Genomic DNA, 15,421 nt, shown 5'->3' with positions numbered 1-15,421 from the left:
TTCAGCAGCAGCGATCCAAGCATGCAGAGTCTGGCCAGCAGCTGGAGCATGGCTCTGGCTGGCCAGGCTCTGGTTTCGGGTGGTGCACACTGCAACCACGTGCACCGTGCTGTGCTGCTTTTTTTTGGGGGGGGGGATTTTTTTTTTTTTTACATTGGATTTCCCGGCGTCAAAAAAACCTGCTGCGCTGCGACTTAGCAGCATGGCAAACACATTCATGTGCATTCTTGTGGGTATGTGCCCACTGAGACCTCTGACACATCAGAGAGCATACCACGCCTGTCTGAATAAAAAGGAGAATAGTGAACTTGCAAGATTCAATGCAGTCTAAATATGTTCAGACAGCAGAACCTGTGTAAGCCTTCTGCATGCAGAGGAACTTTTGGATCCATTTTGCAGCCTTAATTCCTTAGGAATGAAAGTAGCTTGTTTGTTAGCTTAGTTCTTTAATGTGAGATGAGACTAGGTAAACTTTAATTTTCTCCAGAAGCATGGGACAGGGTCACAGCTGTGGAACAGGAGGTGCTGCTCATACTAGAACTTTTAGTATCCACAGTTTGATTGGTATCTTATTAATCTGTATATCTGAAAACATGAATACTTCTTGAATGGTGGCAGTACTGAGCAGAGCTCTGTGTTGTATTCCATAAAGCAAGGCTTTAATCTGTGACAGATAAAAACATGCTGTTAGTATGATTTGTTTGATGGACAGACAAACTTAAATCTTATAAAATGTTGATTAATGGATTCTTTTATCTGTATTTTAGTTGTGGAGAAAGAGAGCATTGAGGACTTCCCTCCACGATATGCTGACTTGCCCAAAAGTAATATGAGTAATTTACTGGCAGGAATAACTGATGTTTTTGCTTTTTATATTGAAGTGTATTCAACTTAAATTTATCTGTTGGTATATTGCATCAGCTTACATTATGTTGACAGTGACAAATATGAAGGGCAATAGAGAATACAAGGTATTTTTAGTCAACCTTCTAAACAAGGCATATTTTGTGTACCCACAAAGTTTTGAACACGCGCGCGCGCGCGCGCACACACACACACACACACACACACACACACACACAATTTCACATACTTATTTTTGTGGGAGCTTCCACCACATCTTTCTTGAAATAGAACAGTGGCTGGTTCTGTTCCTACATATTTATGTATGAAAAGTCATTTGGACTCAGTCCTGACTTTGTTTTTCTTTCACTGAAGACTCACAGTGGAAGTGTTGCTTATGTAAATTAATCAAGATGGTGTCCATTGGCAGTAATGTCTTTTTGTAGCGTCAAAATGTCAGCATTGCCCTATGATATTGTAAAGAAGAATTATTTAGCACAATTGATCCTAAAATTAAAATTTTTACTTTAAAAATATATAATATTGCATGTTTATGGGGGAAATATTTGTAGAAGGCCAACAGAAGCTTCATTGCACTCAAGTCACCCTCAGCGTATAGTAGAAAGTGGAAATTAAATAATTTCTATAAGTTGCTGCTGGCCCTTTGCACTGGGTGAATGTTACCCTTTGCTATTAAAATGAATATTAAATTGCAGACAAAGTTTTTGTTGGATATTTAGAGAGCTGATGCCAGAAGACGCAAATAAGTTTAATTATTTTGAGCTAGTTTTCCCTTTGGGTACTTAGTAATTTTTCTCTGGCTAGCTTAGATTCAGTAACATTTGAGATGTACTTTCCAAACAGTGTATACATAGAAACTTCAGAGTTTTTGTTACTTGATGTTTGGTTTGCTTGCTCTCCAGTAGAACTATAATACTGGCTACTGAGAAAAATTAGTATCTAATATTATTTTGGCTGTGTTTTTGGCCTACCATGCAAAGATCAGATGTCCTATGGCAAGACTTGTTCATTGTAGCAGCTTCAAAATATTAGAGTTAAGGGTTTAGCATACATTTTTTATTTCCTATACATTTGAAAGATGAGCACAATTTTTCTTTTTGAACTTATTTTTCATTAGCATATCTTTTCTTGAATTCAGGTAGAAGGTAGCTATACCTCAGTCTTGCCAGTAGAAAGCTGGCAAGGTGGGAAGGAAAAGCTGTATAGTTTTTACTAAATCTTCATTGTGGAGCATGTACTGGAGTCAGCAGCACTGTATTGTTGCAAAGTAGGTTATAAAATAGGTTCAGGAATCTGTTAGTGTAATGGCTGAAGATCCTCTTGATTCCTCAGATTCTACCTTCTCTGCATCATACTCAGGATAATGGTCCTGGGTTCTGGAACTATGAATAAAAATGTTGACACCTGAATTATGTCAATAAATATAATAGTCTCAGAGCAGAGCTTTATAGGTAAAATACTTTGTGCCCTGCATTGGCTTACCTCATCTTCAGTGTGCTTGAAGATGCCAGGAAACAGGACTTACTGACTCCCTCATAATAGCATCTCTTCTGTAAATACATTTGAAGTGTTTAAGTAGAATAGTGATTTGTGTAAGACTTAGCAGTATCTGTCTGCCTTTGGCTTTTATTTTACACCAGTTTGTACCCCCTGAATTTGATAGTTAATATAAGTCTAGTCTATAGAAGCCTAGGTGATACTCAGTTTGAATTTTGCATGATTTGGGGTCATGATCACTTAGTTTTGCATAGTTCAACTCAAAACCATAAATCAGACTAGGTTCACTCAAAATTGGCATGTTGCCTTAAGAGGTTCTTAAATAATTTGGAAAACCTGCTCAAAGTTTTGAGTTGTATTAGGAAAATCTTATATATGTAATACAGAAACCCACAGTTTGTACAAAAAATGGATATGTGATATTCTTCAATATTTTGACAGTATTTCCAAAGATGTGTTCTGATTGCATAAGGTATAATAGTTTCCATTGTCTTTGTTTTGGGTACTAACAGAATTAGGATAGCACATAAGCCTACCAGTTACTGATTTTCTTTTTTCCATGCATACTATTATTAGGAAAATATTAGTGATACAGTGGTTCTTTAGGAAGTATTACTGAGCCAATAAGCATATCTTAAATATTTGAGAAATTACATTACTGAGTTAAAATATGTTGATGGTAGAGGTGCACCGATACATTGGTCCGATATTGGATTGGTACGAATATAAAGAAAAGAAAATTGGCTATATTGGAAATTGGCCTGATGCAGCCAATAATTTGGCTGATAAATGCCTGTGCATACGAACAGCTGCAGTGAGCATGCAGGCAGTGAGGAGCACAGCTTGGAGAGTTGCATGCAGCTGGTAAGTATGTTGTGGTGGAAGGGGAGAGGGACGGAAGGGGTGTTGGGGACAAATCAACATCTCCTGTGTTGAGGGAGGGAGTGGGGCAGGGACTGGGACAGGCACTGCCCAGCCAGTGCAGGGTGGAGTGGGGTGCAGGACGGAGCCATGGCTCATGCGGTGGGGAAGGGGGGCACATGTCCCCTGGATCAGCGTGGGACAGGTGGGCTGCAGCTGCTGGCTGGAGCCAGGGCAGTGCCAGGCTCTTCTTGGTAGGGGCTGGGCTCGGGTTGGGCGGTAGTGGCACTGGGAGTGGGACTGCAGCCACCCCAAATTTAGCCATAGCCCCCACAACCCCTCCTCCCAGCACCGCTGCCACCCACCTGGTGCAGCCGCGGCTCAAACCCTGCCTCCACACACGTGCCGGGAAGAGCTCGGTCTGTGCCGGGTGGGCAGTGGCGGCACTGGGGGGTTGGGCTGGAGGGGCTACAGTGAATTTGGGGTGGCTGAAGCCCCCCTGCAACCCCTTCCCAGTGCTGCCACCACCTGCCTCAAGCCCAGCTCCCACCAAGAAGAGCCTAGCGCTGCCCTGGCTCCAGCTGGCAGCTGCAGCCTGCCAGCTGCACCCTGCGCAGATCTGGGAGGCACCCCCTCCCCCGTGCTTTCCTGGGGTGCGTGCAGTGGTGGGAACCCTCCCCCCCCATGCCCCCTGGATGAGCCACAGCTCTGTCCCGCACCCCGCCCTGCCAAGCTGAGCAACATCTGCCCCTACCCCAAACCTGCTCCCTCCCTCACTGCAGGGGGCATTGATCTGCCCCCCACCCCTTTCCATCACAACAGGTTTACCAGCTGGATGCAGCCGTATAGCTGTATGGGGAAATCGGATCAGTATTGGCCGATCCTTAAAAATCGGCTGTTGGTATCAGCCCCCAAAATTTCTACTGGTTTGCCCCTTAGTTGACGGAAGTTTATATGAGGATAATGGTGTCTTCAAGTTGATTTTCAAGCTTAGAAGGGATATACCAAGACGGCAGATCATAACAATTAATACTGAGGATCTGTTGTACCATCATACAAATATACCAAGCACTATAAAAAACTACATGCTCTTCTTTCTTTTCTGTGAGCTCCTCCATGCATGGTTATGTACAATATTCCCATGCAGTTCACAATGACATACTCGGATAATAAAAATGGAATGCACACTCCATTATTCATGCTGCTTTAAATACAGATTGTGAGTATAGTTTTGAATCTAAGTGCAGCAAATATATTATGGGTGGTTGTCACATGACAGGGTGAACTAATTTGTTACTAAATCAGAATACAAGAAAAACTTAGAAATTAAGATTTTTTGTTTTACATACCATATTTTAAATTTGGTTTCAGTTAGTTGTTTCTAGTTAGGAAACATTACTAAGTTTCCAGTTCTAGTTCTTACTTACATTTTATTAAGGAAAAACAGGGAGGGAGTAATAAAGAAATAGAAAAAGAAGGAAATAATAAAGAAGTAGAAAAAACATGCAAGCTTTATACTGTCTCGAAAGGAAGGGCAGTTAAGAATTCATAGGCTTGTGTATAAAATTAGATTCTGGGTCAGTGTAAGTCAAGAGAATTTAGTTTCAATAAAATCATAGACTCAACCAAAATGACAAGACTTAAGAGTAAATCATTTGTAACTCATGTCCTCATATTTTGTGACTTTGGTACAAAGACCATGAAAGCCTGTTTTGTGTAACAGCAAAGAAGAGAGGGAATCAAGCCTTTAGAGGTAAAAATACCTTCTAGAAATTGTTCTGTGCAATTTTGACTATTTCTAATTTTGTTTTAACAGCAATTTTTTCTTTAATGCAATCAGGTAGTGTCTTTAAAGCAAAAGAACTGGATTAATATGCAGAAAGTGATATCCTTTAAAAAAAGACTTTGAAAGACTTTGAATGACTTCCAGATGCGACTGCCAGTATAATTCTATATCAGAGTGACCCTATAGTTGCCAGTAGTAAATTTCATAGAAAGGTGGCCTGAAGTAAATAGGCAGTTTAGCAACTAAGTCTGTTGTTTTGAGCATTTCTATATCAAATGCTCCATTTTTTTGTTACACATATTCATCTCTTAAGGTACTAGGTTCCTTTATTTGGGGGTGGAAGATATTAAAAGAATTTGAGAAATAAGAACAAAAACAAAGTCCAGGATCCAGCTGGCACCACCTCATAGAGCATGGGTAAGTTGGGGTAGCCCATGGGGGTCCTAAGATCCTGACCTAGCCCATAGGATCTGGATTCAGAACTTGTGGAGACAGCTACAAGTGGAAAGTACTTGGCATGGCTGGGTGCTTTGTGCTCCTTGATAAAAGTATGCTTTGGCTTTTGCAAAAAGCCTGATCCCATAGGTGTATATTCACTCAGTAAAAGGGAAGCTGTCACTGTGGGTCACAAAGAAAATAAAACCCCAAGTTCTCTTTGGTGTTGCAAGGGGAAACGGATGGCCTGGATGAGAGCTTAGGTGAAATCCTGTTTCAAATAGGTATGGAAAGATGGCAGAGCTGAGCACAGATCTTTCACTAAAGTGTCCTGACTCTACTACTCAGCTTGCAGTGCAGCAGGAACCACATTTGGGGAAAAAAATATTAAGGAGATTCTTACTTGGTCACCTAAACAAGGTCCAGATTTAAAAAAAAAAGGTTTAGTACTTATCAATTCCTACTGAGACGCTTCTGGCCAGACTTTCAAAAGCTCAGTATCCAGCAGGGGGTGGTGTGAGGAGGAGCCGGGGAGACTGTAAACTGAGTACTACAGCAAACTGCAGATTCATGAGGTGTTACAGTATTTCTTTAAGGATGCCCTCACCTGTTACTAATTATACTGTAGATTATTTACTCTGAAAGAATTTTCAAAATGTAATTTACTTCTCTCATGTCCCTCTGTTTGGGCAATGATTAGTTAGATTTTTGAATTAGTGTATGAACTATTTATTTCCTCCAACTACAGTCTAAAATTATTCCCCCCCCCTTTAAAATATTCTTTTACTGTGTATTGATTTTGTGTATGCACTTAAAAACAAAACCCAGTTATTCATCATCACATTCAGATTTATTTTACCGTCAGGGTCTGTCTTTATTTGTAAATATAGGGGGTATTGTACAGTTCTGTAGAAGAACACAGACCTTGCCCTCAAGAAATGGTAAAGACAGGGAGGGGAAAACCCTCAAACAAATCTATGAGTATGGGAGACTCAAGTACAGGATGAATGAACTTGCTGAGTGAGACATACTGTGTTTAGTTTTGCATGCTTTTGGTTGTTAATTAAACCTATGTTCGTTTCTGCAGACTTGGGAGTTTTGAGGAGGGGATTATTTGAATGCACTTGAATGCTGTGGTGCCAGGTTTATATAGGGCAAGGCAACATTCTCTACTAAAACGCCTTTAAAAATTCCACTTCAGTCTAAATTTTTTTTTTTACCTACTACTGTTAAAGGTAACAGCTATGAATAATTGAATGTCAGTGGAGGAAAAATGTTTATTTCTCTATTTTTTTTCATTTTGTTTACTTTATTCACTTGACAGCAATTTGTGTCTAGTCAGTTTCAGTGTTTCCTGTGCAGTCAGTCAGTCCCTATTGTTTGCCTGGCTACTTTGCACAGCAATGAGAGAGAGAAAAATACATTAAAGAATAGGGAAATGCTATTGCAATGTCACAAAAATTAGCAAGGGAAGTCCAAGGCAGGTGTTATATCTAAAGCTTAACTTGTTTAACTTGTGGTTAGCTTGCTTTTTAAATTGACTACATTTCAAACTGACAATGTCAATTTAGTAAGACTGTTAAAATAGCGTTACTGGTAGTATTATATTGTCATTGTTGGTTTTAAATATTATTTCCATCCCTTTTAGGACCAGAATCACACACCAGTTTCTCAGTATCGTCAAGATCCTTCTTTGATCATGAGATCTATTGTCCATATGACTGATGCTGCTCGTTCAGGAATTATGCCTCCTACTCAGCTGACTACCATTAACCAGTCTCAGCTAAGTACACAATTGGGGCTAAATTTAGGAGGCACTAATTTGCCCCACACTTCTCCATCACCTCCTGCCAGTAAATCAGCAACTCCTTCCCCATCCAGCTCTATAAATGAAGAGGATGCAGATGAATCAAATAGAGTAAGTTATAGCATATACTATAGTGAGCAAGCTGTGCGTAGTTTTAAATGGGTGATAGTAATAATACTGACTTCCAGCAGCAGTGTGGTCAGGTAAAATATGCAAACAGTGCAGTAATAGAGAATCTGCTTGTGGCAATATTCATATGCTGTGGGTGACCTCTTTGCTTAGTAAAATGATACTTGCTTATGAAATGTATATCACATCTCTTCAGTGATTTTTGTACCTATATGCATGCCTACTCCTTTATAAGGGATACAGGTTGTAACCATATTGGTCTGTAGGCAAAAGGAATTGGAGCTCATGGTAGACGTGATATCTTTTATAAGACCAACTAGATATTTTTTGGGGGGGGGAAATATTTCTTTGCAAGCTTTCAGGCGCACACAGCCTTCTTCAGGTACAGGAGAGTGCAAAGACTATAAAACTTCTCCTAGGTTGAAATGAAAAATCATATTTCACAGGAGAGCTGAAGGTGTGTAAGATCTCCTGTTTGGAAAAACTCCTTTATAACAAATTTCAAACTTTATGGATGTGATCAGCCTCTTGCTTCATCTACTTATAGCAGTTTTGACATTTTAACATTCCTTGATGTTGTATATTTAAAAATATATACATTTTGCTAGAAATAAAAGATGACCTGTCCCTTTAAATGAAAGTTTTAATATGCCTGGGGTTCATTTCCATTTAGATTAAAATAGACCTGTTAGCAAAGGGTCTATTTTAATCGACGTTCTGGTCAGATCAACTAAATGTAGTACAGTGAAAATTTATTTAGAGGCCCCATCTTGCATGTCCTATGTGCAGATCTCCTGATGAAATCAGTAGGAATTGCATTGTGGAAGATGCACGCTGTAGGGTCGTAAAGAATCAAAGTAAAATAAAATAGTCAGAGGAAACCCTTCCTCTATCTTATACCGTTTGTGTCATCATTTATCCTCAGAACAGGAAAAAAACGGTACAAAATACAAGGAACAATACAGGGTGTGTACTCCCTATGACCGATGAAACTGCTTCTCAGAAGAATCTCATGTGCCTCAACATCAGGGGATTTTTTTTTTAGGAGAATCCGTGGCCTGCATTTGGTGATTTATATGGATCTGTGAGGCTACCATTCCTTCATGGTGGATGTGGATGGGAGCAGCTGTGGGTGTTCACAACAGATCTGTAGCAGCTGAAGAGTTGCTATTGCTTTGTAGCCTGAGGGAAAGATTCCTAACCCCTGACCCAAGCATGAGTTAACAGATTTAGCTAAGGAACCGGGTCATGTTTCATACCTTCTTACTTTTGAGTTTCTATTGGTAAAATCTTGTCTATGTAGAAAACATATGCTACAGAATGTAACAAGTATATAGCACATCCTGTATTAATTTTTACAGAAATTACATAAAAGGCATGCTTATGGGACTGAATCTGCAACCTTTATTTATATTGAATAGTAATTGCTGGTACATTTAGACCTTAGCAGCCAATGGTGTTAAATGCCTGAGCAAATTCTAGTTTGCAGAAGTAAGGGTTGCAATCAGGATTTCAAAATGTTACTCATCCATTAATCTTACTCATTTGTTGTTTAACAGAACTGTTGAGAATTTATCACACAGAAATCTTCTTAATTGTGTTTCAAGTACTGTATAGTATACTGTGTAGACTGTGGGCTTTGTTGTTGTTTCTTAGGCTGCTGGAGAGAAAAGAGCTGCTCCAGATTCTGGCAAGAAGCCCAAGACTCCGAAGAAGAAGAAAAAGAAAGATCCCAACGAGCCACAAAAGCCAGTGTCAGCATATGCCCTATTCTTCAGGGACACACAAGCTGCAATTAAAGGACAGAACCCTAATGCTACGTTTGGAGAGGTTTCAAAAATAGTGGCATCAATGTGGGACAGTTTAGGAGAAGAACAAAAACAGGTAACAAATTGTTGACTGCAGTGATGCTTTAGGGTCTTACAAGTAGTAAAATAACAATCTTTCCAACTAAATAGCAGATCCTCAGCTAGTGTAGTGTTGCTGCACTGAATTTACACTGATTTAAATTGGCTGAGCAACTGTCCTCCCAGTAACATCTTGTTTTATTACTCTTCAGATTGTAGGATACAAGTTTGATACTATTTCACATAATAATTGTCTTCAAGTTTTTAAATTTTTAGAATCAGTTTGGAGAAAGCAACCCAATACCCCATTAAGACCATCTGCTTAATAATAATAATTTGAAAGCTTTTTTCCCCCTTAAATTCAAAAGTTATAACAGAAGAAGGGCGCATTTGCTATTTCCTTTGATCTTCTTCATGAATCTGTGTAACAAAGCTCGTGGGTACCAAAATTTTGAAGCCAATTCACTGTGCTTCATTACAAGAACCTAGTGTTTGAAATATTATTTATCATTCATTTTAAAATTTAGTACAGAATGTTGAATTTTCAGAGATCAGCTCTTCTTGCTTAAGGGACATTCTCTTTTCCATGCCCATGGAACTCCTATGCAGGAATTTAGAAAATTACAGATTCTTGAGGGTCTGGTCTATTGATAATTTTGCACAATTCTCATCAGTTGTTAATGGGAGTTATGCTTGCTGGTGATGGAAGAAAAGGCCCTTTAATTCTAAGCAGAACAGTGCAAAGAAGAAAGAGGTCTAAGTTCTTTTCATTACAAGTATGGTAATATGCAATATAGCTTGGTTTGGTGATGGATATTTTAGTTTCATTCTTTTATTCAATTAAACTCCCAGTCTTAAAAATATTTTCTCAATTCTGAGATCTCCAATCACCCCTTAGTTTCCTCAACTTGGAAAACTTATTTAGGCTAAGATATGAAAGACTTCTTATGATGCAGACTATAAGATCTCCTTTGAAGGTCTTAGCCTACTCTTACTGATGCTGGCAACTTTAAGGTGAGTTATCAATACATTGAAAATCAGATGGACAGAAATGAAAGGCTATTGTTTCCTATATCAGTCAGTTGGACTTTTATGGTCAACTGCATTGGGAACTAGGTTACATTAATTTTGAGCACTTTCTCCACCATTTGGAGAAAATGATGTTTTTCTACGTGTGCTCACACAGAACACCTAAGAAAATCTTTATTGCTTAAATACATTGATTGATTTTTGAGACCTCATTCCATTCTTATCTATATCAGCACATGAAATTTCAGTCTTCCCATGTCTCTCTCTACCTCTTGTCAGGACAGTTTTTGCTCCTAGAGAGGTAAAGTATGCACAAAAATCACTGGATGGAGAGAGAAACTATGACTCAGAACTACTGACTACCAGCTCCCAACTATAATGATTTGTAGCAGTCTTGAAACACTGTTCTGATAAGAGATAACAGGGTAACCAAAGGAAAACATAAGTTAGTGTGGTGAAAAATCCAGACAAACCTATATTCACCTGCAGGTCTAGGGGCAGGGCAGGGCAGTGCATTTTCAGTGCAAGTGTATTGAGAGTTTTAAGGGGAGAAAAATCATATAAATCTGAGTACTTGTGGTCTGTGTTGTAGAGGCTAAGGCAAAATGGTGCCTCTTGTTCCTTTTTATGTAAGTGAATGTGGCCCTATTCTGGTAAATTATTTTATGGTGAAAAGAATATATAAGCTGAAGCTGGTGCTAATTATTATGTCTTTAATAGGTATATAAAAGGAAAACTGAAGCTGCCAAAAAAGAATACCTGAAGGCACTTGCTGCCTACAGAGCGAGCCTTGTTTCCAAGGTAAGCTTCACGGTAAACTAATTTTTAGCAATGGTTGTTTAAATGTGGGATTTTTGTCATCTGAAAAGTATATCTGGAGTCCCAGAGTTTCTTTAATATAATCCCCAAAGATTTTGTATAACAGCTTGACTACATACTGTGCTTGTTTTTGCACGAAAATACTTTGCAGCACTAGTATCACAGTAATAAATATCAGACAGTAACTATACAAACTCACCTTTTTTGGAAGCAAAAATAGTTATGTTGCATAAAAGTAGAGTTTGGTCAGAGAAATATGCCAGCTTTGAGAGAGTCACTATTTGTGCATAACTTTTCAAGGGGCAACTATTCAAGAAGAGGCAAAATATATTGGATGAGGGTAGGCAGAGGGTAAATCACAAGGATTTTTTTGCAGGTAGAGAACAGGAATTCAGTGTGATTGTGAATTTAAAACATTCTGGAAATGGACAAGCTAGTAGGTAGGAGGTAGCCACACAGAATGCTATAACAGAGCCTGGTTAAAGAGAGACAAGAAAACTAACTTGCAGTCTGAAGAAAGACAGGTTGTATGTTCCTATGTGAGATGTAGCTTTTACATAGGCCTTCTTGGGTTTGTTGTAGAGGGTTTTTTTTGTTGTTTTTTATATAGCATATATATCAGTTCCTGATATTCAATCTTACTAAAATACCCGTGTCTTACTAAATGCTATACTATACAATACCTGTATGTCTTAAGAAACTGATGAAAACCAGCTTTCAAGAGCATTTAGTTGAAGGTGGAGTTCCAGAGCATCTGTGTATGTGTGTACCACATAGGAAGGTGTTAAGTGTTCTAGGAAAATGCAGAAACAAAACCCAGACTCAAAAACTGGAAGATTATGCATGTGTATGTGTGTGGGGGAGAAAGAGTTCATATAATATAATGTTATGTTGTCCTCAAGACAAAGATCCTTAATATGCTGTTTCTATTGCCAAGCTGCTACAAGAAAATGCATGCTCAGTAGTAGCCTACATTCATAGGATAAGTAGGTGGAAGGGAAATAGGATCGTGTGTGTGTGTGTGTGTGTGTGTGTGTGTGTGTGTGTGCACTCACTCACTCACTCACTCGCTCCAAATATGCCAAGTGTGTGACAATATCCCTGAGTTTCTTATCTTTAAGCTACCAAATTCTACCCAGGTAACCCCACTTATTTCAATAACGGGTGAAAGAGTTTAGCAATGGCGGACACTAGCCTCTTGTCAGAACCAGAACTGGACCATGTACAATGACAGATTAATAAGGTGTAATAAAATGGATCATTGAATTTGAGCCCCAGGGACCTTTTCTGCATCCTGACTGATCTTTTTTTCAATACAAAACAGCTTCCTTAAAAGTTGTGAATCTTCTTTCCATATCAACTACATCCCTTTTTGTCCCTTTAAGAATGAGAGGATCCTTACACTGATTTGAGTAACACAAAGCAAGGCTCCCTACTTGTCTAACTGATGGATTGGATTTAATTTAATGATAGAAATGTAAAGAAGAAATCAGATATGCTTCTAGTAAAATAATATAAGCTGCTGTAACTTATTTTTGCTACATGAACCAGTATGATAATTATACAAATGCTTAGGATGTATCCTCTTTCTCGTTTCATGTTAAGCCGGTTACATTACCGTATATGATAAAAGAAGGGAACTGTGATCGTCTATAAACCTCATAAAAATGATCTATTTTGTACCAGTAACAGCTCTTGAATCCCTCTCTCAATCACAGGCAGCTGCAGAATCAGCCGAAGCCCAGACAATTCGTTCCGTTCAGCAAACATTGGCGTCCACTAACTTGTCTTCCTCCCTTATTCTGAATACTCCTCTTTCTCAGCATGCAACAGTGTCTGCATCTCCCCAGACTCTTCAGCAATCCCTTCCCAGGGCAATCGCTCCAAAACCTTTAACCATGAGACTGCCAATGAATCAGATTGTAGCTTCCGTTACCATTGCACCAAACATGCCAACAAACATTGCAGCCCCATTGATAAGCTCTATGGGAACAAATATGGTGGCAACACCATCTTCATCTCAAGTAAGCCCCTCAATGCAAACCCAGCAGCATCAGATACAACAGCTACAGCAGCAGCAGATGCAGCAGATGCAGCAGCAGCAACTACATCAGCACCAAATGCATCAGCAAATCCAACAGCAAATGCAACAGCAGCATTTTCAGCACCACATGCAGCAACATTTGCAGCAGCAGCATCTTCAGCAGCAAATGCAACAGCAGTTACAACATATACAGATGCAGCAGCAGCAGATGCAACACATGCAACACCAGTCCCAGCCTTCTCCTCAGCAGCACTCCCCTGTAGCCTCACAGATAACTTCTCCCATCCCTGCCATTGGGAGCCCTCAGCCAGCACCTCAGCAGCATCAGTCACAAATACAATCCCAGACACAGACTCAAGTGTTATCACAGGTCAGTATTTTCTGAAGATAAATGCTCTTGCTACACTGATTTGCATTCATCAAGGGGGGAGGGGCACACTATTTGGCTGAAAACTGTAAATTGTTGATGGTAGTTATGCAGGGATGCATAACAGATCAAATGATTCTCTAAAGTGTCTATTAGATAGGCAATAAAGAACTACAATGTAGCTGTGTATCATCTTTTAGCTGACTATAAATCATTTTGTTTTAAAAAAAAAACAAACAAACAAACAAAAAAAACAACCCACAAAACCTGTGCTCTTTTTCATGTGATGCCTTTTTTAATTTATTTAAGCTTTACCTACAATATGTGAATCAAATCGCTTAATAAATACCTGGACCTTCTGACTGCAAAATGGGCCTTCAGAATTATATAATAGTGAGTAATTATATTGTTCTTTCTCTAAAAGTGATTAATGCACTTAAGACGGTATGAACTCACGAAGTCCTTGAAGCACAGATGTAACTACCTGTAAAATGGTGATTGGATTTCATACAGTCATATTTGTATGACATGAGTAGTTGATGGCATTTTTTGTCATAAAAAATCGTAAATCACAGATTTTTGCCAAAGCTTTTAAGTTTTTCTTTGATGTCTTCAGAAAAACAAATGCAAGTGACTGAACGTAAATGTTTGACCCATCTTTTCACTTTGATTTCTCCAAATAAACCTACCATGCTTTGTAACAAAATATATATTGACACTGTTACCCCTGTTATGTTAATTCGTTACAAAACAAATGTGAATATTATATTCTGTGTTTAAGTGATGAGTTTCAGATTTAATACACTGTATTTTTAAAAGGGAAATGCACTTAAATAAAACTGTTATTACAAAAGCTAAGATTAAAAAAATGCAAGTTTTTAAAATGCTGTAATACTAGTGGAATATTTAAAAGAAGCTCCACATCTGAATAATCATTGTAAATATTTTCTTTAAAAGTTGTAAGTTTTCATATCATGTGTTGTAAAGTTTTCATAAATGAGGCTTTAATGTAAACACTGGTAACATGAACTATTAATTGCTACATTGCTTATTGTGTTTTTATGCTGTTTTATACTTTTTTATGAGTTATGATAGCAGCAATTAAGTTGTTTGTATTTTGCTTATCTAAAATAAATGCTTTTATCTTGCTATAGAATAAACACATTTCAGTAAAACTCATGGGCTGAAGTGTTTAATGCAACAAACAAAAAAGTGTTTGCTTTAAATGTACTTTCTTTAAAAAATGTACTCACCTTTCTTGATTTTGAGTTTGTCAGAAATACTGTATAAATAGGTACTTTATAAGGACTGATAGTATTTGTTCAGGTTTTGTACAGTAAGTGCAAGTTCTTGTGTTCATAAGTGGAAAAACAGCATATGTCTTTTGTGCTGTTTCTGTCAGGGGCAATATATATAGGAAATAGTGTATCAAATTATAAAGCATTAATTTTATTTTCATTGTAAATGAAAATATTATATTTGTAAACTACCTGAAGAGGCAGAGTAACAAATTGTGGTTGAATAGGATTATTTTGAGATGGTCATAAACTAAAATTCTGGATCTAAGACCTCTTGATTTTTGTTGAGTTAAAGATCCAGGTACAATTTTAGCCTTAGGTCATTTAACTGGCTAATCTATAAAAATCACACTTCTGAAAATTCTCAGCTTCATGACTCTGGTCCATCTCTAATTGTCTGAGTAGTGTATTTTTACCAGACGAGCACAAACGATGCATGGAGATAAGAAACCCAAACAATTTTGCACACCAGGTTTGGAATCCTTCTCTTCCAGCATAGAACTGAGATCCTGGTACTGTTTATCCTTTTTAATTCTTGACAGGGAAGAGAAATCCTTTTCTTTTTTTTTTTTTTTCCTTCTCTAATTTCTTTTCTGCACTAGCTGCAGTACAAGTGCAGTATGACCACTATCCCCAGT

General features: G+C 38.3%; 1 protein-coding gene across 1 annotated transcript in view; it reads left to right on the top strand.

The window, feature by feature from the left end:
- Window positions 1-14,700, top strand: part of TOX3 (TOX high mobility group box family member 3) — a 106,176-nt gene extending 91,476 nt beyond the window's left edge. Inside the window, exons 4-8 of the mRNA XM_025204292.1 lie at window positions 768-824; window positions 7,092-7,361; window positions 9,036-9,263; window positions 10,976-11,056; window positions 12,793-14,700. Of these exons, the coding sequence (XP_025060077.1) occupies window positions 768-824; window positions 7,092-7,361; window positions 9,036-9,263; window positions 10,976-11,056; window positions 12,793-13,503 (1,347 nt within the window). The 3' untranslated portion in view covers window positions 13,504-14,700. The remainder of the gene's footprint in view (window positions 1-767; window positions 825-7,091; window positions 7,362-9,035; window positions 9,264-10,975; window positions 11,057-12,792) is intronic.
- The last annotated feature ends 721 nt before the right edge of the window (window positions 14,701-15,421 follow it).

The sequence above is a fragment of the Alligator sinensis genome, unplaced genomic scaffold (assembly GCF_000455745.1).
Source record: "Alligator sinensis unplaced genomic scaffold, ASM45574v1 scaffold173_3, whole genome shotgun sequence".
NCBI classification, from domain to species: Eukaryota; Metazoa; Chordata; order Crocodylia; family Alligatoridae; genus Alligator; species Alligator sinensis.
Note: the sequence above shows the minus strand (reverse complement) of the source record. Positions and strands in the feature narration are given on the sequence as shown.